Source organism: Eriocheir sinensis, chromosome 1 (assembly GCF_024679095.1).
Source record: "Eriocheir sinensis breed Jianghai 21 chromosome 1, ASM2467909v1, whole genome shotgun sequence".
NCBI classification, from domain to species: domain Eukaryota; kingdom Metazoa; phylum Arthropoda; class Malacostraca; order Decapoda; family Varunidae; genus Eriocheir; species Eriocheir sinensis.
In genome coordinates, this window is record NC_066509.1 from 2,252,212 (window position 1) to 2,274,863 (window position 22,652).

The 22,652-nt window shown below is 42.6% G+C and overlaps 2 protein-coding genes and 2 long non-coding RNA genes across 8 annotated transcripts; 1 reads left to right on the forward strand and 3 right to left on the reverse strand.

Moving 5' to 3' along the window:
- The first annotated feature begins 116 nt into the window (after positions 1 to 116).
- Positions 117 to 16,729, forward strand: LOC127004910 (uncharacterized). Of its 3 annotated transcripts, none has more exons than XM_050873346.1 (14): positions 117 to 140; positions 4,247 to 4,306; positions 4,912 to 5,492; positions 5,845 to 6,966; positions 7,381 to 7,449; positions 8,705 to 8,817; positions 11,599 to 11,677; positions 12,201 to 12,341; positions 12,534 to 12,645; positions 12,865 to 13,008; positions 13,250 to 13,374; positions 13,926 to 14,101; positions 14,667 to 14,817; positions 15,621 to 16,729. In XM_050873346.1, exons 2-14 carry the CDS (start codon positions 4,260 to 4,262, stop codon positions 15,791 to 15,793), a joined length of 3,033 nt encoding a protein of 1,010 aa, XP_050729303.1. In that variant the 5' UTR covers positions 117 to 140; positions 4,247 to 4,259; the 3' UTR covers positions 15,794 to 16,729. The 3 variants fall into 3 exon arrangements, with proteins under 3 accessions (XP_050729303.1, XP_050729230.1, XP_050729137.1); XM_050873273.1 differs by lacking the exon at positions 117 to 140 and adding an exon at positions 3,041 to 3,144; XM_050873180.1 differs by lacking the exon at positions 117 to 140 and adding an exon at positions 3,269 to 3,366.
- LOC127005688 (uncharacterized) lies at positions 2,157 to 3,026 on the reverse strand. The gene is made up of 2 exons (XR_007758873.1): positions 2,912 to 3,026; positions 2,157 to 2,721 (listed from the first exon to the last, which is right to left on the reverse strand). It is a non-coding gene; the product is annotated as an uncharacterized LOC127005688 (long non-coding RNA).
- Positions 9,291 to 11,592, reverse strand: LOC127005518 (uncharacterized). Of its 3 annotated transcripts, none has more exons than XR_007758713.1 (2): positions 9,653 to 11,592; positions 9,291 to 9,469 (listed from the first exon to the last, which is right to left on the reverse strand). It is a non-coding gene; the product is annotated as an uncharacterized LOC127005518 (long non-coding RNA). The 3 variants fall into 3 exon arrangements; XR_007758732.1 differs by having other exon boundaries at positions 9,291 to 9,392; positions 9,576 to 11,592; XR_007758665.1 differs by having other exon boundaries at positions 9,576 to 11,592.
- LOC127005105 (ubiquinone biosynthesis monooxygenase COQ6, mitochondrial-like) lies at positions 16,598 to 22,244 on the reverse strand. The gene is made up of 11 exons (XM_050873693.1): positions 21,838 to 22,244; positions 21,254 to 21,444; positions 20,590 to 20,721; positions 20,185 to 20,289; positions 19,906 to 20,013; positions 19,663 to 19,725; positions 19,362 to 19,469; positions 18,982 to 19,184; positions 18,651 to 18,766; positions 18,212 to 18,378; positions 16,598 to 18,024 (listed from the first exon to the last, which is right to left on the reverse strand). Exons 1-11 carry the CDS (start codon positions 22,034 to 22,036, stop codon positions 17,995 to 17,997), a joined length of 1,422 nt encoding a protein of 473 aa, XP_050729650.1. The 5' UTR covers positions 22,037 to 22,244; the 3' UTR covers positions 16,598 to 17,994.
- Between the last annotated feature and the right edge of the window lie 408 nt (positions 22,245 to 22,652).

The window sequence follows — 22,652 nt, forward strand, 5'->3', positions numbered from 1 at the left end:
GTGGGCGTGTTTCTGGGTGAGGGCGCCGCGGTGGAGCTGGACGGGTGGAGGCACAGCACTCACCGGCGGGCCTGACGCTCACCGCCTCCTTCAGTGCCGGCAGGATACGTGAGCTGCACGCCGACGCTATCCTCGCCCTGGTAGGTGGGTAGGAGGGGGGATGGGGGAGAGGGAGAGCCCCTGAGAAAGGTCATTGCCAAGACCGGGCTTTCTTACTGTGCTCTCATGGAGTGAATCTGCCTGATAAATTTGCCTCGGGTTGATTAGCATGGATACTGTACTTAAGCCAACATGATGAAAAGATGATAGTTCCTGCTGCCCACAGATCCCTTGTTGGAGCTCAAATGACATCCCTGTGTATGCATCAGTTTATTGCCTTTTGTTGAAAGTAATTTCTTGGTTTCAACAAAAGGCAATAAACTGATGTACTACATAGGGATGTCATTTGAGCTCTAACAAGGGATCTGTGGGCAGCAGGAACTATCATCCTGTGCATCTATAGGAATGTTGCCCATGCATGCCCATATGGTTACCACATGGGGTCCACTCTGCCCACTTGGGCCCCGCACAAATACCCTGGTGCATCCCCCATGTGAGGTCCGTGTGGGCAAACGTGGGGCCCATATTTTTGCCTATCCGGGGCCCACTAACCCATGTTATTGCCCTCATTTTCCCATATGTTGCCCACCTGGGGCCCACATTTTTTGCTGGCTGGGTCAATCCTTCGATCTTTTGCATATCTTCTTCACACATGCAGTAGGCCTACACTTATTCACTATGTACGCTAATCTCTATTTTTCATTTCCTTAATTTGTCCTAATTCCTTTCCTTTGTCTCCTTTGGGCTGCCAGCTGACCAAGAAGAGGACCCGTGAATGGAAGCCTTTATGGTCAGTTTATCATTGCATGGCCCTTCATTCATGCATTTATATTCTGCTGTACTTTTTTTACTATAAGCTGGCCTTGTCCTCGGTGTCTGTTGCCCTTGAGCCGTCTCCATATTGCCATAACTAAACGTTTTGCGATGTCGCCCAACGGTAATTACTGTAGAAGGATTAGCTATTGAACCATGACCTTGACAAAGAGAAACTGCTGTGGACTGGACTGTTCCAAGTGTAACGGTCCGAATGTGAGTGAACGAGAATGTGAGTAAGTCAGTGAGTAACAGAGTGAATAAATGTGAGTGCATGAATGAACGAGAGAATGTGAGTAAGTCGGTGAGTGACAGAGTAAGTGTGAGCGAGTGGGAGCGTGAATGAGTGAGTGAATGAGTGAGAGTGAATGGGTGGCTGAGGAATGTAAGTGCGTAAAAGGTTATGAGAAGATAACACTGCGAGCGAATGAGCGAATATATATGAACGAGAGTTACTGAAGTCCCTCATCTCAAAGCCTCGAACCCCTCCAAGAAACCAATAACTAGTTAGTTAGGTAGGGTTTGATTGTAATGCCGAGAGGGTCACGTGAAGAAGGGGGAGGAGCTTAGCGAGGAGCTGAGGCGAGAAGGCGAGGGCAAGGAGACCCACGGGTCAGTGAGGAGACAAGCACCACTGCAGCAAGCCAGAAGCTTGGGAGACGCGAGGAGACGAACTCCCCACCCATGGCCTGCTGTGTGAAGCGGGCTAGTCAGGAGACGAGCAGCAGCTCTGGCAAGGAAAGGCAGCGAGTTGAAGTTGAGGGAGGGATGTGTCCATCTCTCCACTCAGCCGCCCCCCGAAAAACCACCCACGGCTGCGGGGTGAGACGGACTACAGAAATGGGAATTTGTATGGCGGGGTAACCTGCCCCTCGACTGTCCTGGGGGCCGAAATACCACTGCCCCAAGCTGCTCCCTACATCACAGGGCGCCCGCCTCTTCACACCACCAGAGCCGCTCCATCTTCACATCAAGCGGCGCCCGTCTGTCCATCACCAGGACCGCCCATTCCCATCGTGAACGTCCCCTGCCGAGCCCGACACTCACGCCAGCTCTTTCTCTGCATCCAGCAACTATAGAGCTAAGCATTCTGTGTATTCCCCAAATCTCCCTTGTGCCGGTAGCTAGCTAGATTAGAGGCCTACAGCCTATCGGTCATTCATTTTTTTTCTTATTTTTATTAGTACTCCGCTAACCTTTGCAAAAGGAAACCAAATACATATTTATATATACCTTACAGGTTGTTATCATTTGGAGCCTGTTTAGCTGCTCATTTGAGATTACTGAACCATACACACATCCCTCCCCCATAGTACATTATCACCATCCAGTTTCTTAATGCTGTCTCAAAAGTGGTTCCCACGGAAATCCTCCCACCTTCCATAATTCATCACACAAGTAACGCCCTTCTGGTCACAAACCTCGGAACGAGTGTTCACTTGTCCTGAGGCCTTAACATCCGGGACCAGCGCTCGACGACTACCACGCTACCACATACCATCATAACCCTAGTGGTCGTTAAAAAGGGGATGTAGCTTTATTTATTATTTTCTCTTTCCATGCTACAGAAGGACGCGCGCAGGTAGACTGTGACAAACAACTGAAACAAGACGAGAACATGCTGAAGGCCACCTATGAACTGAACGTGTCTCATGTGTGATGTGTAGTTTCAGTTGGCATGAAGTCATTCCATTGCTGTAATAGGTTCTGTAATATTAAAACCAAGCGGACTGGACTGGAGTGTTTCCCAAGGACGCGATGATAAACAAACAAGATTAAAGACGAGAATAATACATGTCTGAAGGCCACCTATATATGAACTGTGTGTCTCATGAGTGTTGTGCAGTATCATTTGTAATTTTATCATTTTAAGTCGTTCCGTTGCTGTAATAAGGTTCTGTAATATTAAAACCAAGCGGACTGGACTGGGGTGTTCCCCAAGGACGCGATGATAAACAAACAAGATTAAAGACGAGAATAATACATGTCTGAAGGCCACCTATGAACTGTTTGTCTCATGAGTGTATTATGCAGTTTCAGTTGTCATTAAGCCATTCCATTGCTGTAATAAGGTTCTGTAATAACCAAGAGGACTATGGACTGGGACTGTTCCAAAGACGTGAACATAAACAAACAATACAAGTCATGAGAGAGACGCGTATAGTACCTGTGTTTTTGAAGTCCTACAAGAGTCTGTCTACCTTTCATGTTCTTTTGTTAATTAATCTGAGGGTGAGTCTATTTTAGAACTGTAAGGTCTACTAGATATGGTAGGAGGTACGGTAGAGGTTCTGGGGTGAGATTTAGCAGTGAGGAGAACAAGAGTCAAACAGTACGAGGCTGAGAATGATTTGAGTACCTGTGTTTTTGAGAATGATTTGAGTACCTGTGTTTTTGAAGTCCTACAAGCATCTAGTGTCTACCTTTCATGTTCTTTTGTTAATTAATCTGAGTGTGAGTCTATTGAACTGTAAAGTCTACTAGATATGGTAGGAGGTACGGTAGAGGTTCTGGGGTGAGATTTAGCAGTGAGAAGAGCTAAGGCCTACAAGTGTGTCTGCCTTTCATGTTCTTTTGTTAAGGTGAGAGAGCCTACTGAAGAACTAAGGTCTACTAGATATGGTAGGAGGTACGGTAGAGGTTCTGGGGTGAGATTTAGCAGTGAGAAGAGCTAAGGCCTACAAGTGTGTACCTTTTATGTTCTTTTGTTAATTAGTGAGTGAGTCTCATGAAGAACTACAAAGCAAATTAGATGTGATAGGAGGTATGGTAGAGGTTTTTGTGAGAGACCTAGCAGTGAGAAGAACAAGAATTAAAACTACGAGGATGTGACGATCTTAGTACCTGTTTGAAAGCCAGCTAACTACAGTGTCTATCGTTATGTTCTCTTATTAATTAAGGTGAGAGTGAGAGTGGGTCTATTGAGGAAATACAAAGACTTAGATGTGGCAGGGGGATCTGGTAGAGACATTGGGGTGAGATTTAGCCAAGGAGACTATATGGAGGAGATGGGAGCCTCTATGGGCCACCTCTGAGGTCAAGGAGCCATTATGAAAGTATATATATTTGTATTAACTCGTTACCATCATTATCCTGTGCCTACTACTTCATTATCTCCCTTTTTCACCGATTGGCCCATGTAAATTCTAGGAATCTGCTTATATATACCTGAAGCCATTGTAAAAGTATATATATTCATTAACTTACAATCATTATCCTGTGCCTACTACTTCATCATCTCCCTTTTTCACTCTGGCTAATGCAACTTCTAGGATTCTACACATACCTCTAACAATGGTAAAAGTATACGTTAACTTCTCTCTCTCGTCTCCAGATTTAACCGAGTCATGAGCAGCGATGATGAGGACCTTCTCTGCTACACACCCCTACAAAGGTAACGTGTATATATATAAAGTGCGTGGTTGCAGTAGTAGAATAGACCCTTGTTTCTGGAGCTTCTTCTTATGTGTACTGTAAGGTGTTTTCAAGGGTGTAACTGTATTGCCACTTTTAAGTTTTATGGGTAAGGGAATATGGCTGTGACTTCCTAGCCCCATTTAATATTTACATTGCCCTTTAAAGAGTTACATTGTTCCCTTGAGGCAGTAGCTGAAGGGATCATGTTTCTTAAAGGCCCCTCTAAGCGAGAAAAATTGAAAAAAATCATCACTTACGCAAACCATTTCATAATATATAAACGCATTTGTGATCAGTTTATGTATCTATTTTGGGGGGTTTATTTCATAGCAGAAATTTTGCCAGTCGCTGGCACACCATAAAGCCACAAATTTGGCCCGTCGCTGCTAGCGGGTTAAGACCCAAGGTAGTACATTAATAGTGCTTTAGTTTTTTGTTGTTTTTGCTGTTTTTTTCTATATTTTAAGATGCAATATTGTTCAGAGACTAAGTCCTGACTCATCTAATGATCTGTCAGTCCCAAAGTGGTGCAAGTTTTGGCATGGAGTTCGTGTACATGCTCAAGTGTCATGGTGCTTTCAGATCCCAGGTGTCCTTCACACAGAAGAGACCCAGAGGAGACTTCAAGCCCTCCAAGCTCTCCCTGTCACGTAGCATCACCCAGAGCCAGACCACAAGCAACAATATTAAAGTGGAGAAGAAAACGGTTAACCGCACCCCGAAAAGAACCTCCCTGAGTCGACCGCAGCCCGGGACCAGCAACGAGGTGGACACGAAACCGGTCATAAAAACGTCTCCTAGCAAATCTCGGAGAAGGAACAGCAGGAACAACACCCCAGTCAAATCGCGTGCAGACAGACCCGACGAAAACAGTACGCCCGCTGAACTGGCCCGGTGGCGTTTTCTGTATGGTTCTAAAGATGATGACTTTGAGCAGAACCCTCAACTCCACGCAGTAAGAGAACCAGAAGAAGGGGCACAGGAGGCACATGACACTCTTCCCTCCTCGCAGAAAAGGAAGAGTGACGCAGAGGAGGACATGAGTGGGAGTAAGAAGTTCAATGGAGGCGTCTGTCCCCATTGCAAATTTCCATGTAGCTCCCTGGATTTGAAGGCCCGCCATTTAAATATCTGTGAACATAAGGACCTCTCACAGCTGTCCAGTAAGTTCGATGTAGTTTGGTCTTGTCCAGTAGAGAGCATAGGATAAGTCTGGATTTACCTAGTTGTGGTTTACAGAATTTTAAGCATGCTACTACTACTACTACTACTACTACTATTACCACATCTACTATTCCTATTACCACTGCTGTTGCTTATTTTTAGAGGATTAAACTTGTTCATAGCCTCAGGAACTCTACATTTACAACGGTTCATTCAGTATTTAGAGATGAACAAACCAAGTGTCACAAAAAATTCACGTGTGTCATTATAAAACCTGTAATCACTGTTAAACGGAGTGACTACCTCTCAAACCAAGACCAGGCAGTAGAAAAGTCAATTTCATATTTTCAGGATGCTCCCTTGGATCCAGATGCAGTGCAGCCTACGAGTCACACTACTGGACGTACGGCCATGGGGATCAGCCCTCGAACAATACATTTGGGGAGTCTTCAAGCGTCGCAAACAAAACTGGAGCAATGAACAACGTGGTGGGTCTCGTGGACAGTGATAGCTCGTCAACCAAAGACTCCGGTTTCAATGGTGCATCTGCTCTCTTTAGCCACCAGAAATCTCCACCTCCGTCGCCTGATTACCTCTCGCCTTCTGATTCCGAGGGAGGGGAGAGTATGGCATTGTTTGACCTCAAGTCGATAAAGCACGAATTCGCCGCACACGCAACAAATGACTTAAGAAGAGACTCTGTTGATCATACGAGGAGAGACTCTTTAGATCATAGAAGTAGAGACTCGATAGATAATACAAGGAGAAACTCTGTAGATCATACAAGCAGAGACTTGCTAGATAATACAAGAAGAGAGACTATTGATCAAGCAAGGAGAGACTCTGTTGACCATACAAGCAGGGACTCTATAGATCGATCAAGGAGAGACTCTACAGATCACACAAGAAGAGAGACTATCGACCCTACCAGAAAAGACTCAAACGCCTCACAAGGAACCCCAGAATCCAGGACATTGTTAGACACGCTCGTACCCAACATTGAGCTGATTGAAGACGACCAACTCACGGTTGTTTTCAACCAGGATAAGGAATCGGATAAGTCTTCCATCTTCAGCAAGGAGGAAGTGGAGGAGGAGAACCAACCACCATCTCCCGTGACCTGCCCCCAAGAAACTGAGAGGGTGGACTCGAGAACACCTGACTTGGAGGACATTAGGGTTGTGCGAGATCAAGAGGGCGACTTAGACGACTCGGAAGGGGATGAGCTGATCGGGAGTGTGGTGGAGGAAGCGATAACGAACCATGTGATCCCCACCATGGAGAAGGTGATGAAGTGGAGGGAGGAAACTAAAAAAGCAGGACTCAAAGCAACGCCTCCTACTCAAGAAAGTAGCCCGAGTCCCAGACCGAGGAGGCCCCATAAGAAACGTTCCTCGCCGCCTCCCTGCATTCATATCCACTTCCACGAGGCCGGCCCAACCCAAGCCCCGACCACATCCAACGGCAAAGAACGTAAGGTCTTCGTTAGTATTGTTGTTGTTATTATTATTGACATTTGTGAAAGGGCGTCAAGGGAAAATAGAAAATAATATAGACCCAAACAAGGTCGTCATAATGAGCATGATAAAATGAAACTAAGAAACCTAAATGAATACAATATCTAAAAACAACGACCATAAAACAAAGACACACACACACACACACACACACACACACACACACACACACACACACACACACACATGGTTAAAATAAAAAAAATTGCAATATATATTTCTTTTGCCTTAGTATTACCATAACCAGTAAGTATATAATGTGAAAGGTGAGCCATATGAAAACTTCTGTGTCCGATGAATTATATTAGTAGTAGAAAATTAAGTTATTATTCATTTTTGTTTGATTTTTTTCTGTGCTATTTTATTTCAGGGGGCCAGACCAGCATCCTACAGTTCTTTAAGTCGGCAAAATCCAGCGGGGAAAGTGGCTGCACATGTGGTGAGTGTTCTCGGATGGAAATCTTTTGAAAATTGTAATATCACCTTCATCATGACACACATACAGCTCTTCACTCTGATCCCCATATTAGGAAAGGAAGTATTATTTATTATTATTATTATTATTATTATTATTATTATTATTATTATTGAGATCCATGAAAGAGTATTAAGCAGCTAGTACAGTTGCCCCTAAAATGATCAGCCACAATCCCTATTATGAGAGAGAATGAGTTTTTATTTCTTTATTTAGTTATTTATATCTAGGGGAGGGTGATGGTCTTTGAAGGTATTATTCAAGAAAAAATGACCTCACTTTGTTGTATAGAAAGTCTCATTAGTAAGGAAGCATATATGAATTTTCTGAGTCAAGACCTATAGTGTTTGTTTTGGTTTTGTTAGGTTAGGTTAAGTTTAGGGTATCTTCAAACACATGATAGGTGCTGGCTGTCATGTGTTTGAAGATACCCTAAACTTAACCTAACATAACCTAACAAAACCAAAACAAACACTATAGTTCTTGACTCAGAAAATTCACATATGCTTTCTTACTAATGAGACTTTCTGTACAACAAAGTGAGGTCATCCTCTATTGATTTATACCGTAAGGTGCTGGCTATCATGTGTCTGAAGATACCCTTATCTTAAAGAGCAACCTAGATTTCAGAATATTTGTCGTCAGTACAGTTGCCCCCACAGAAAAATTGCCGTCTACTATTTTAAATGATAGAATAGAGAGGTTTAACCCCTTCACTTCGGTGACGCCGACATCGGCGCACCGTATGGAAATGGTTAGTCCTCTTCTAAACCGGTTAATCCTATTCCATTTCCTCTTAATCCTCTTCTAAACCTCTTAAGAGGAAATAGAAGAGGATTAAGAGGACTTTAGAGGAGGATTGAGAAGTTTAGAAGAGGATTAATCCTCTTCCATTTCCTCTTGACCCTTTCCATACTGTGATGCCAACTTCTGCATCACGGATGAGAGGGTTAAGGACATTGAGGTTAGGAAAACAACCTGCAGCATACCTACACAGAAACCTACACACCACTCAGGCTCATCCCCATGCAAGAAAGGAAAGTGCGTGTCACTGAGCTTTGGGTAAATATATAGTATTCGTGTTTCAGGGGGAAAGATGTTGAGAAAAAGAAAATAGCTGCATCATAACATACCAACACACCATTCAGACTCATCCCCATACAAGAAAGGAAAGTGCATGAGTCGCTGAGCTTTGAGTAAACGTATATTCATGTTTCAGCGGCGAAGAAACCAGTGGCCAAGGAGGGTGCTGCCGCGTGGAAGGGCTTGATGGGACGCATGCAGAAGAGGGAGCTGGTGCCTTTACCCAGTGTCTCGGATAGTTCCCAGGACGTGAGTTGATGCACAAGTGTTTCCTTGGCATGGTGTGGAAATTTTTTTGTCGTAAAGTAGCTAGGGAAAGTATATTGTTTTTATCATTATTAATGTTTCCTCGGCATGGACTGGAAGATATTTTGTTGTACAGTAGCTAGGGAAAGTATATTGTTTTTATCATTATTGTTGTTTCCTCGGCATGGAGTGGAAGATATTTTGTTGTACAGTAGCTAGGGAAAGTATATTGTTTTTATCATTATTGTTGTTTCCTCGGCATGGAGTGGAAGATATTTTGTTGTACAGTAGCTAGGGAAAGTATATTGTCGCCATTATTGTTGTTTCCTCGGCATGGAGTGGAAGATATTTTGTCGTACAGTAGCCAGAGAAAGTATATTGTTGTTGTTATTATTGTTTCCTTGGCATAGAGTGGAAGAAATTATGTCGTCCAGTAGCTAGGGAAAGTATATTGTTTTTATCATTATTATTTTTCCGGCATGAAGTGGAAGAAATTTTGTCGTCCAGTAGCCAGGGAAAGTATATTGACGCCATTATCATTTTCTCTTTGACATGGAGTGGAAGAATATTTTTTTAACCTGAAGTAGCCACAGAGAAAGTATATTATCATTGTTGTTGTTTCTTTTGCATGGAATGGAAGAATTTTTTTTTTAACCTGAAGTAGCCACAGAGAAAGTATATTATCATTATTGTTGTAGAAAGTATATTATCATTTTATCATTATTGTTTTTTTTGCATGGGTGGAAGAATTTTTTTTTAACCTGAAGTAGCCACAGAGAAATTATATTATCATTATTGTTGTTTCTTTTGCATGGGGTGGAATAATTTTTGTTTTTACCTGAAGTTGCCACAGAGAAAGTATATTATCATTGTTGTTGTTTCTTTTGCATGGGGTGGAAGAATTGTTTTTTAACCTGAAGTTGCCACAGAGAAATTATATTATCATTATTGTTGTTTCTTTTGCATGGGGTGGAAGAATTTTTGTTTTTACCTGAAGTTGCCACAGAGAAAGTATATTATCATTACTGTTGTTTCTTTTGCATGGGGTGGAAGAATTTTTGTTTTTACCTGAAGTAGCCACAGAGAAATTATATTATCATTATTGTTGTTTCTTTTGCATGGGGTGGAAGAATTTTTGTTTTTACCTGAAGTTGCCACAGAGAAAGTATATTATCATTATTGTTGTTTCTTTTGCATGGGGTGGAAGAATTTTTTTTTAACCTGAAGTTGCTATAGAAAAAGTATATTGTTATCATTATTATTTTCTCTTTGGCATGGAGTGGAAGAAATTATATCCTGAAGTAGCAAGAAAGTATATTATTGTCATCATTATTGTTTATTATTATTAGTGAGAGATCCATGTCAGGGCATCTTCCAGCCTCTCGTTGTTTTTTCCTTTGTTTTAGCATCATAGGGCAGGCTTTTTTTTTTCTTTTCTTTTTCTGCTTTTATTATTTACCGTAGAGCTGCCTCCCCTTTTGCTGAAGAGAGAGAGAGAGAGAGAGAGAGAGAGAGAGAGAGAGAGAGAGAGAGAGAGAGAGAGAGAGAGAGAGAGAGAGAGAGAGAGAGAGAGAGAGAAAATAAAAACTGCTATAGACCCAAACAGAGTCCCCTTAAGTAGCAGACATGGGTGTGAAAAAAAATAGTGACAGCAAAGTAAGAATATAAAAAGAAAGGAAAAAAATCAATAGCCATACTGCATTTAAGTATTCTGCATCATTTTAATTGCGTCATTATCAAGCATACTAGCTGATTAATTCTTCTGCCATGTTGTAGGATATATATAGATTGTAGTAAATAGTATTATGCCACAAAGAATTTAGTGTAGTTAGAATATAGGAGATAGGGATGATTTGCCAAACTTGTTTTTCTTGTCTCAAAACTATACATTACTCCAATTGTTATGTCCATGGGTAAAGAATTGAGCCTCTTCCTGACATTTCTACAAGTATCCTCACAAAGAATTTAGTGTAGTTAGAATGTAGGAGATGGGATCGATGTGCCAAACTTATATTTCTTGTCTCAAAACTATGCATTACTCCAATTGTTATGTCCGTGGGTGAAGAATTGAGCCTCTACCTGACATTTGTATGAGTATCCCGTGCTCTCTAGAGAACGGGCGGGGCCAGAGTGTTGCCTTTGTGTCCTTTAGTGTGACGTTAGTGTCTTGAACCTGCTTTCTGTTTCTGCAATGTGATTCTCTAAATGTAGGTTCGTGTACAAATATAGGAGAGAGTGTGAGTGTGTCAGTCAGTCAGTATTGCGATATTTCATGAGTATCCCCTACTTGCTAGAAACAGATAGAGCCTTTAGTGTAATGTTTGTGTCTTGAACCTGCTTTCTTATTCTGCAGCGTGATTCTCTAGATTTAGGTTCGTGTATAAGTATGGGAGAGAGTGTGAGTGAGAGTCAGCTAGGCAGTATTGCGCTATTTCATGAGTGTCCCCTGCATGCTAAAAAATGGATAGAGCCGGAGAGTGTTGCCTTCATGTCCTTTAGTGTAACGTTAGTGTCCTGAACCTGCTTTTTGATACTGTAACGTGATTCTCTAGACTTAGGTTCGTGTATAAGTATGTGAGAGAGTGTGAGTGAGAGTCCGTCAGGAAGTGTCTGTGCGATGTCAGTCGGTATTTTGACAGTGTACAAGGATGAATAAAGTCAGCACTCTCTCATGGTGTTTGGCTTCTCCTACCTGCCTACATGCTTCTCCTGGCGGGGGCACAGCGGAAGGACCTGTTCTGAGGACACCCCCCGGAGTAAAGCTATCCTATACACACTTTTCAGCTGCGCAGTGAAGCCACCAGTAAAAGTTGGAGGCAGAGATCAGAAAAAAATACCTGCCCGTTCTACAAATACATCCCGGGTAAGTTTGTCTAATTGTATGTATAGGCTGTAGAAATTTAGGCTTGTTTATGTATACAGCCTCCCTCATTTAGATCTGCAGTAGTAAGTTGAGCTCTCTTTCGTCCACTCTTCTGAACTTTTTATTTTTTATAGGGGAGGTGATTAGTGTTTTTTTTTTCCTCATTTCTCGTTTGAAGTGGCATGTGTAGGATCTTTCGGGTTGCCATGATATATATATACTCTATCATACATTACTATTTCTCTTCTCATCTCCTAATATATATTCCCCATTGAACTTATAGCATCATAAATTGTATATTAACTGTAGTGTCATTATATGCATTCCTTTTTTTTATCTTTTTTTTTCCCCTTGAACAACTTTCTTTACTGTAAAAAAACAAAAATCATGAGAGCAAGAAGTACGTGTGACTAACTTTGTATTGCCGATGATGGTTGAAGATCCGTCCTTAGCTTAGACACGAGTAGATTTTTTATTATTTATTTTATTTTATTTAGTATGTTTATTTTCTTCATGATTTCAGATGCCAGTTTTGTCGTGGACGCCTTCAGCTACGGCACCATCGACGGGGTGAAGGGTTACTTCCTGAGCCACTACCACTACGATCACTATGTCGGCCTCAGGAAGAACTTTGCCCAGCCCATTTATTGCAGTGAGATTACAGGTTAGTGGCAGCCTCAGCGTTTCCGCCTTCAGTAATATTGCTTTCACTAATATTGTAAGTCAGATCAAATGTGGTATCTCTTATTTTTCCATACTTATCTATATCACTTTTTATTTATTTTCTTCGTTTATGGCCTTTCATGGATCTCGATAAAGGTGATGATAAAGAGATTTTACTTTTCCTGTTTTTCAGCTAAACTGGTCAGCAAGAAAATTGGCGTGGCTCAGCGGTACCTCAACCCCCTGCCCATGTGGGAGACTCGCCAGGTGCACGGTGTGGGGGTGACGCTGCTCGAGGCCAACCAGTGAGTTTGTCTTGGTTTTAGTTAGTTATATTTAAGGTTATATGTATAGAGAGATTCTAGTTTTTGCTAAGTTATTATATTTTATTCTTTATGTTTCTGTTTGCTGGTTGTATTCAAAGTTCAAAGAGATTTTTAAAGGTTTGGTAAAAATTAAAAGACAGTATATTTCTTCTGTTCCTTTCATATGATTTTGTGTGTTAAGTCTTTGCTTCCTTTCAGCTGCCCCGGGTCTGTAATGTTCCTGTTCTCGGTAAAGCCGGGCGTCACACACTTGCACGTTGGGGACTTCCGCGCCCACCCCTCCATGGAGAGCTACACCGCCCTTCAGAACTGCCCCATACACACCCTCTTCCTGGACACCACGTAAGTATGCAGTATTGTAATCTTGCCATCATGTCATATTGGAACTGGGATAATGATCTTCAGGAGCGTGATATTCTCAACAGGGGAGATTTATGAGAATGGTTGATTTCTGCTCTTTCTATAGTATTGAAAAGGAGCAGGAGAAAATCTTATTGTAGCTGTAGTATCATTATAGGCTGGGGTGATATGCATAGAAATGTTTTGGGTGTTCACGATATTTATACTAATGACTTGTCTATAGTTACTGTTCCCCGGAGTATGACTTTCCGCCTCAAGAGAAGATCCTCGAGAAGTGTGTGTCCATCGCCCAGAAGCACCAGCAGGAGAACAACAAAACCCTCTTCGTCGTTGGCTCGTACACAATAGGTAATGATAACTTATTGGTGAATCAAAGGAGAGGGTGTTCAAAGCCGTTGCTAAGAGTCAACTGCTCAATGCCTTTTTTTATTATTATTATTATTTTTTTTTTTCCCCCCACCAAAGGAGACGGCTCCAGGGCAACAAAAAGTGAAGAGAAGAGAAAAAGCCCGCTACTCACCGCTCCCATAATAGAAAGAATAAAGAGTGGCCCAAAGAGAGGTCAATTTCGGGTGGAGAGGTGTCTCTCATTTTAGCCTTAATATAACATTGCAGGGAAGGAGAGGGTATTCAAAGCCATTTCTAAAAGACTGAATTCCTCAATCTCTCAGTCCCTCCAAATACTATTCACAAAATGTTTTAATCAGTCTAATAATTACCAATAGCAGAACATTTTAGCCTTAATATAACATTGCAGGGAAGGAGAGGGTGTTCAAAGCCATTTCTAAAAGACTGAATTCCTCAATCTCTCAGTCCCTCCAAATACTATTCACAAAATGTTTTAATCAGTCTAATTATTGCCAATAGCGGAACATTTCAGCCATATTATTACATTGCAGGGAAGGAGAGGGTGTTCAAGGCCATCGCTGAGAGTCTGAACTGCTCCATCTGGGTGAAAAGTGACAAAAAAATGATCCTGAACTGCATTGACGACCAGGAGATTCTGTCGCGCCTCGCCAATGACAAGAAAAAAGCGAGGGTCCACGTTCTGCCCATGAACAACATTAAAGGACAGGTCAGGACAGAGATGTAGTATTTGCTCCTGTTTCCTCTTGTTTTAGATGCTGCTCTCTGATAGTTTCCATTGCCTGTATGTCCTTTTTTGTTCTGCATTCTCTAATATGTGATAAATAAGCATTCCAGGTCAGTACAAAGAGGTAGTGTTTGCTCCTATTTGCTCTCTGATAGTGTACCATTAGTAATGTATATTTATCTAAAATTTCTAAGAATTATTTTTCATTGAAAGATGAGAAAGAACATTTCATCCTTTAAGACAGGGGCATCAAACTCAAATCCTTTCGAGGGCCAATTATGCACTTGGTTACGATCTCGAGGGCCATCAAAGATTTGGTAATTACATATTGGCAAGACTGAAGTTTGAATATGAATATGAAATAAATCAGTCAAATGAATAAAAGGTAAATGTTATTATGTCTTGTCTTAACAGTTTAATATTTTCCTCAACTGTAACAATTATAGTAACTCAAGCTGAACAACCTCGTCACCTCGTGGGCCACTTAAGACCATTCCCCTGCTTTAAGACTTTGGTGCACTTACTTAATAATCATCTACACTTTCAGTTCCTGGGGGACTACCTGAACCAGATGAAGCCGTTCTTCACGGAGATCGTTGGGCTGTGTCCCACGGGCTGGGAGAACACCCGGGGGTCCAGTGGTGGAGGCCTGGACCAGATCACGCCCCGTAACCCATTCACTGATGTCTACATATACGGTGAGGACAGTTTTTTTCTTTTCTTCTATATCAATATCGCCCATTATCAATTCACTGCAGGGCAATACCTTTCATCAGTGTTCTCCACGTTTTGTCTGACGCTAGGTCAAATTTAACCATTGACAGGATTTTTTGGGGGGCCAGGAACACCCAGTGCCATCGCTCCGTAATCCTTCTCACCAGATTTTCTGTTCCAAATGACATGTTGATGGTACCAGCAACTTCCTTGATGGTGGTCTGATAATCCTGACATACAGTTTGTGCACTTTCTTCTACATTCTTGAAGGTTGTGTTTGTAGAGATTCACTTTGGCCTCTTGTCCTCCACCGATGTTCTGCCCCGCCTGAAGTGCAAGTGTCACTCCAAATAACTCTTCCCGTCCATTGCCAGAGCCTTGCCAAGTTTCAGAGTTTGGCACAGAATTCCATGTTTGGTCTCTACTGAAGTTTGAGATCCGTAGTGGAATCGCTAATGAGCGCTTGTATGTGATCACAAAGCTGTCTATAGCACTGACCCTTATGTTCAGTGTGTGACATCATGCAGCAACTCCTGTCTCCTGAAAGATGCTGACCACTTGTCTTGAGCACATCACATTGTTGTGGTTTGATTATAAGTGCAATAGTCCTGGAACTATTTTGTCACACCTCATTTATCCAGAGAAGCTCCTATATTAGAGAATGTTTAGATTGGGGACTAGTGAAACCCCCTGGTGCTCAATTAATGCATGGAGTGCATGCTAAAACTATTTTTTCAGGAGGCTTTGCCTAACCCCTTAATGATATTTTCTTTTTCTCCTTGCTCAGGAATCCCGTACTCAGAGCATTCAAGCTTCAGTGAACTAAGGAGGTTTGTGCAGTTCATAAAACCACGGAAAATACTTCCTACAGTTAACAATGGCAACCAGGCAGCCAGGAAGAAGATGGAAAAGTTCTTCAGCGAGTGGCTGGCAGGGAGACAACTGTTTGGCCAACACTGAAGCTTTTAATTCTAATTTGACAGCTTTGTCTCCAAGAGAGATTAAATAATTTTAACACTATAGCTTTGCTAAGGCTACAGGAGAGGGCTGGCTATCTCTCACCAAGAAGCTGCCGTGAGCCAGATCAACCTTGCAACATTTTGGACGCAAGTGGAACACTGTACTATAGAGCTACCCAAGGCCTTGCTGTATGTAGAGGGCAGCACTATAGTTTCTGGACCCACTCTTAAGTCAAATCAGTGGCTCCAGAGAGAAGTGCTGATGAGTACTGTGCTGCCCTCTACATACAAGCAGTTTAAAAATAAGGTCGTGTTTGGCAGCATGGTCCCCAAGAAGAAAAGTCTAGTCTGCATGATGAATTGGTTGGGGTGCAGGAGCAAGATAATTTAATTAAACGAGATTCAATTAGCGGTTTAAGAAGTCATCTCACTCATCATCAAACTTACATTCCACATTGTGCCTTTGAACTAGGTTAAGCTGTGGGCAGCACAGGATCCGTCCCATCACAAAACTAACTTCAGAAAGAGATAGGAGAGAGAATTTAAGGATAGGACTTACGCTAATATTTCTAAGCCTTTTGGGGCTCACACACCCACATTTGATAAAGGCTTTTGTAGTGATTATAGATATTTCCATTAGTATTATTATGAGTATATTCGGTACTTTAAGCTTTCGTATCCATTTATGTAGGAGAGTTTGCTTAGATTTAAGATGAGTTGTCACAAAGCTTACTACCAAAATGCAGGTACAGTGGGAGGTGAGCCATCTGTCTTGCAGCTCAAAAACAAAACAAAAACCATGTGCTTCTATATGGGTCATTAGCTTTAATCACTCCCTACTGTAACAGTCATCAGTATATCTTACTCAAAGAGAGAGCATGTAAAAACTGCAATAGTACAATAATGGCAGTTTTATACAAATTTGATAATATATATTTGTTGAAGATAATTGTGGATTTATATTAAAAATTTTAAACAACGTAAATGATGAGTTTCCATCTTAAGTTAGTCTATGTTCTTAAGCCCTTGACTGTGGATTTCCTACAAGAAGACTGCTGCTGCTACAATTCACTGAAGAAAAATGTAAAGTCATGCACCTTGGGAGGGGATATCCAGCACTCTACTATCCACCACAGAGGCAGAGAAAGACCTGGGAGTATATGTTAACAGGCTGCCAGTGTAAGCCAAATCCGTGCCAATCACAGTGGACGGGTTAATCTCCCCCAGGTGTTTACAGTGTGTGCTGGTGCAGGTAAGTAGCTCCAACAAGGTGCTTTTTTTTTCTTTTTGTTTGTCTTTTTACATCAAGGGAAGCAGCTCAAGGGGAATAAACATATGCCGGAACAAAGAGGCCTGCTAGATGCTGCCCCACTGAAAGAAAAACAGAACTCCATTTGGTCAAACTACAACGCAAACTGAACCAGAGAGGATGGAATGTAACTTGTGAATGTGGCAGTGTAAGACCAGCTTGTTGCATTGTAAGTTGGAAAGTTTTGTTTAGTCGGCGCAACATCTGTGGTCATATGCCGGAGAGAGACAGAAGGGGAAGGAATTATAGGAGATAGGACACAACCCTCGATTAATACCGGGTACCCATTCACTGCTGGGTGGACAGGGGCGTAGGGTATCAGAAAAGCCGCCCAAATTTGTTGCATTGTAATGAGGGGAAGTGTCGACTCTTTGAAATACATGAGAAAATAATCTAGCCATGAAGGGAGGGAAATAAACTTAAACTTCCTCAAGCTCACATGCCATGGAATCAAAGGAGGCACAATGACCAGTGCTTTACGGGTGTACGAAGGAGGATCCAGCGAGCAGTTTTGGGATAATTTCACGTGGCTTGGTACATTACAGGATTAATGTGGAATGTGCATAGAGTTGGTAGTGGCTTCATCTCCTCAAGACTCTCATTCCTGGTTAGTTCCTCCATAGCTAAGGTTGTTTGTCATTAATTTTAACATCATCATCATCATCAGTTCCTCTGTAGCCAAGTTGTTTGACATTAATTTTAACAATGAAATCAAAACTATTCGTTCTCTTCAAATGATGCATTGATGGGAGTAGGTATAGTGATTTTGTTTTTCCTTTTATTTATTTATTTTGATCACAGGTTCTTGAAAACTGTACATCTTGGGAAGGACTTAATTTTTTATCTGCAACACACACACACACACACACACACACACACACACACACACCACCTCAACCCTCGGCATGTTGCATGATTCGTCTCTGTAAAAGGGAAAAAAGAATATACATGTACCGAAAAGCTGCAGATTACCAATTAGTATACACAAATTTACATGTATATGCCAAATTTAATTAATCAGGGCAGAATTATGATATTTTGGCTTTGAAGACCTTAGTGTGCTTCAGCAGTAATATATATGATTTACTGGGCAATAGTTTTAATCTTTACCTTCAAGGGTGATAAAGCATTGACTGTGGAAAGACCAAGGGACCTCAGAAGAACCAGCGGGGGAGAGGAAGAGTTGTAGAGGCGGTACAGTCCATCAATCGAAGCCATTGTGGCCACGTTATATTTCTGGCGCTCCTTCTCGTACTGGTGTAGTGTCTGTTCATCTCCTTTGGGAAGAAAAGTCATGAACAGAAACATAAATTAACTGATATAATGAAAGTAGTGGAAATATCCCTCATTAAGAGAGCACAGTAATACACCTGGCACAGACTCCTCTGGACAGGACTTTATGAGATGTGCAGTCACTTGAAGCTTATAATTATTCCAACTTTCCTTTGCATGTCTTGGTAGTAGCAGAGAACAGATAAGGTTACTCAATCAATACCAACCATCACTCAACATTGCAAGCCTAGCACAAATAAATGTCGCCTTTCCCTACCAAGCTGAGCACCAAGGAGGACAGCATTTTCCAGGCAGCTTGTAAGAGCGGCAACATCCCCAAAGCCCAAGTTGACGCCTTGGCCTGCCAGGGGGTGAACCCGATGTGCTGCATCCCTGGGTGATCAATAACAGCTGGTCAGCTCGTTGGAACTTAAATTTGAAGAAAATACATGCTTCCTTGTTAGCTACTTATTTGGAGCTTCAATGTGATGTGGAGGAAAGTAACAGACTTCTCTAATATTTACGTCAACATTCAAATAAAAGAACATGAGATTTGTGAAGCAAATAAATCATGGAGTACAAACATGTTGTACCGTTGCATCACTCACCCAATGAGTGCCACCCTTGGGCTGACATAGTGCACTGCATGCCCCAGGCCCAGAGGGAAGGCTGCCCGCGTGCCTGGCATCACCTCCGCCACGCTGGGGGGCAGCTGGCGCACCTCACTGCCACTGGGCACCACGGTTTCCAGCACTCTCATCCAGGCTTCGTGTGCCGTCTTCACCACTGAGTCGGTGTCACTGTCGTCCCACTGGAACAGAACAGTGTTATTCATGCAATATAATGGGTATGTAATTTAGTTACAATAGTTTTGATTCTCCATTTTTCTGTAATGATTGCTGGACAGGCAGCTGCAATCAAACCCTCATTTTTTTCTTTTAAAAAGTCTTAAGGATACTTTATATGAAGGCTACACAAGGATCCTTACTATTGCTCTATTGAGAGCTTCTGTGAAGTCCTCCTCTGGGAGTGCCAGCAGGTGGGCGGCTTGTTCCCGCGTGGTGGACCACACCAAGGAGCTGCGGTCCTCTGAGAGCTGCTCTGCCACACAACAGGTCATTGTGTTTAAGTATACAAGTACAACAAGCTATCAGCGAGTTGTGTTTATAAAAATGACTGTCTTCAAACCAATCTCCAACTTGTTTTGTCACCTGGTACTCACACTTCCCAAAGTGGGAAGAAATCCTGAAACTGTTCTCATTTAGCCAAACAATTTAATGAATACAAACCGGCAGTAAAGCAACGGGCCCGGTGGGAAGAAATCTCTGCCACGCCACCGTGTTGTCCACGGCCTAGAAAATAGAAACAATGATAAAAAGGTTATTATACAAGGTAGTGATACCTAACCTGCCAAGGATGGTCAAATTTAGCAAGATAAAAAGTGTTGGGTAAAGTAATAGTAGTGTGGAATTTCCCGGACTTGTGATATGAAATGTAGAATGAAAGACTTTGAGAGTTTAGGCATTACTTACTTCTGACAGTTGCAGTGTTGCCACGATGCCCATCTGGTCATACTCCCAGCCCACGTACTGGACACCCATGGTGCTCCGAACTAAAGACCTTGCTCCGTCTGCCCCAATCTGAAAAAAAAGTTACCTAATAAGTGCCCAATAAAATTAAAGTGATGTAAATCACTTCAGTAAATGCACCAAGGGAGATAATGGAGATGGATATTAACGACTGAGCGATATTTTTCTGTTGAGTTAAGAAATATAATTTTTTAATTCATATTTCCTGCTGCTATAACCTACCAAGAGATCTGTAGATATAGTTCTGCCATCAGCCAGCGACAGCAACACCTTTGAGCCGAGGTCTTTTGGAAGCTCGTAGCCTTGCACTTTAGCATTATACTCAACCTGGAATGATATGGCAATGAACATCCAAAATAATGATAATCCAAGGAAACATTTCATACAGATTAGTTACAATAGTGATAGTTCTCTTGGCTGTATGTGACGGCATGTTTGATAATAATTAAAATCTGGAAGTCTCAGCAGATCATACCAACATATTCTAAAGACTGCAAATAATGCCACTCCTTACATTCAGATCAGAAACTTGGTGCTCCTCAAAAGATTTAGAGAAAGCAAAGAACCAGAAAAAGAAGAATAGAGAGAAAAAGACCCTGATTATAACACGGAGGAACTAGAATATACCTCCACATGCTCAGGAATCCGCTTCTTGAGGGCGTGAAGAGTGACGTCATTCTCCACAATGTGCGCCACAAGTCCGTCGTCCTGGTCCTGGCCGTCAAAGGCGATCATGGCCTCGGAGCAGGACTCCCACACCTACACACCAGTCAGGGAGAAGTGCTTGTAGTGGTCAGGACATTGTATGTTTATTTTAAAGCAATAGGATTTGAAAGACTGATACAACAAACAATTAAAATATAGCTACACCACTTATTCTGGCACACAGTAACTCAGCTCTGATCACAGCCTCCAAGCAGGATTCCCACACCTACACACCAATGCGGGAGAAATGCTTGTAGTGGTCAGGACATTGTACGTTTAAAGCAAGAGGATTTGAAAGACTGAAACAACTAAAATTAAAATATAGCTTCACCACTTATTCTGGAACACAGTAACTCAACTCTGCTACACACCAGTCAGGTAAAAGTGCTTGTAGTGGTCGGAACATTGGAAATTTATGCCGAAAGTATTTGAAAGACTTAATGTGATGACAAGGAAATGATTTATAATACACTAGTCGGTCGGAACTAATTGAGGTCGCAAGTTGATGACCACCTGTATATTAATCAAAGGTTACAAAGACACCTGCCGCTCATAATAGTTATACTTGTTAAGCTCGTCAACTCACCTGCATTTTCCGAATAGGCTGGGCCCTCAGGTGTTCAATGTGCTCCCACACCCCAAGCTTCCTGAAGAGCCTGCGGGTGTGGACGCTCAGGGCACACACGCGGTTACTGTACTCCTTCGGCAGCTCCCACGCCTTGTTCGGTCCCCCCTCCAGCAGCAGTATTCTGAGATCCCGCAGCCTCTGATTGTGACCTGCAATAGTAGCAACAATGAAAAATATGATAAAATGAATGCGAGTGGTGGTGGTTTTACCGAGGGATGATGAAAGAAAGAGTAAAATGAGAAAATGAAAAGAATGTGAATGAAAAGAGATGATTTTATGAAGAAAAGGAGTTAGCTCAAGGGCAAATAAATAAAGAGGAAGAAAGAAAAGGAACAAGCTCAAAGGAAAAAAAATAGAAAAGGAAACAAAAAAAATAAAGGAAGAAAGAAGGAAAGGAAGCAACTCAAGGACAAAAAAAAAAAAAGATGAATGAAAAAAAAGGAAGAGAAGGCAGCTCAAGAGGAGAATAAAAAAGAAAAAAGAAAAAAAAGAGGGCAAGGAGGCAGGTCAAGGGCATCAAACATAAAACTCTAGAATCTCACCCAGGGCACAGGCCATGGCAAACCCCACCAGGCCACCGCCCGAGACAACCATATCATAGTGGTGGTCAGGGGAGGAGGAGGAGGAGGAAGCAGGCCGCCCCCCCTTACAGGCCAGCACCCCAGCCACGCCCACCCCCCGGCCACACAGGGGAAGCCAGGGCCCCAGGGCTGCCCGGGCAAACACAGGGGACAGGAACATGGTGTAGGCTCTGCAGGACGCGGCTGTCAATGGCTCTGCAGGTCACACAAGTCCCCGGTAGGCTGTCACGGGGCTCTGCAGGTCACACAAGTCCCCGGTAGGCTGTCACGGGGCTCTGCAGGTCACACAAGTCCCCGGTAGGCTGTCACTGGGCTCTGCAGGTCACACAAGTCCCCGGTAGGCTGTCACTGGGCTCTGCAGGTCACACAAGTCCCCGGTAGGCTGTCACGGGGCTCTGCAGGTCACACAAGTCCCCGGTAGGCTGTCACGGGGCTCTGCAGGTCACACAAGTCCCCGGTAGGCTGTCACTTGGTACTGCAGGTCAAACAAATCCCAGACAGTCCCTCTCTCCCTCCACTAGTTTGTACAGGCTGTCACTGGCTCTGCAGGTCACGCAAGTTCCCTGCAGGCTCAAACTTTGTAGGCTCTGCAGGACGCGGCTGTCAATGGCTCTGCAGGTTACGCAAGTCCCCGGCAGGCCCACATTAAGTTTAAATAGCTGTGTACAGGCCAAAGTTACAGGTTATTGGTTACAGGCCACCACCACCAAGCCCAAGAAAAAAAAAAGATGTAATAAACGGTATCTATTATATTTTTAAACAGCATCCCTATTTAA

What these genes read in the sequence shown, in the direction of transcription:
- LOC127004910 (XM_050873346.1), top strand. Translation starts at nt 4,260, where the DNA reads ATGAGCAGCGATGATGAGGACCTTCTCTGCTACACACCCCTACAAAG. An exon ending in ACCCTCTTCCTGGACACCAC is followed by an intron (nt 13,009 to 13,249) that starts GTAAGTATGCAG and finishes ACTTGTCTATAG; the next exon opens with TTACTGTTCCCCGGAGTATG. An exon ending in CACTGATGTCTACATATACG is followed by an intron (nt 14,818 to 15,620) that starts GTGAGGACAGTT and finishes CTCCTTGCTCAG; the next exon opens with GAATCCCGTACTCAGAGCAT.
- LOC127005105 (XM_050873693.1), bottom strand. Translation starts at nt 22,036, where the DNA reads ATGTTCCTGTCCCCTGTGTTTGCCCGGGCAGCCCTGGGGCCCTGGCTT. An exon ending in GGATTCCTGAGCATGTGGAG is followed by an intron (nt 20,290 to 20,589) that starts GTATATTCTAGT and finishes ATATCATTCCAG; the next exon opens with GTTGAGTATAATGCTAAAGT. An exon ending in AAGCTCTCAATAGAGCAATA is followed by an intron (nt 19,185 to 19,361) that starts GTAAGGATCCTT and finishes GTTCTGTTCCAG; the next exon opens with TGGGACGACAGTGACACCGA.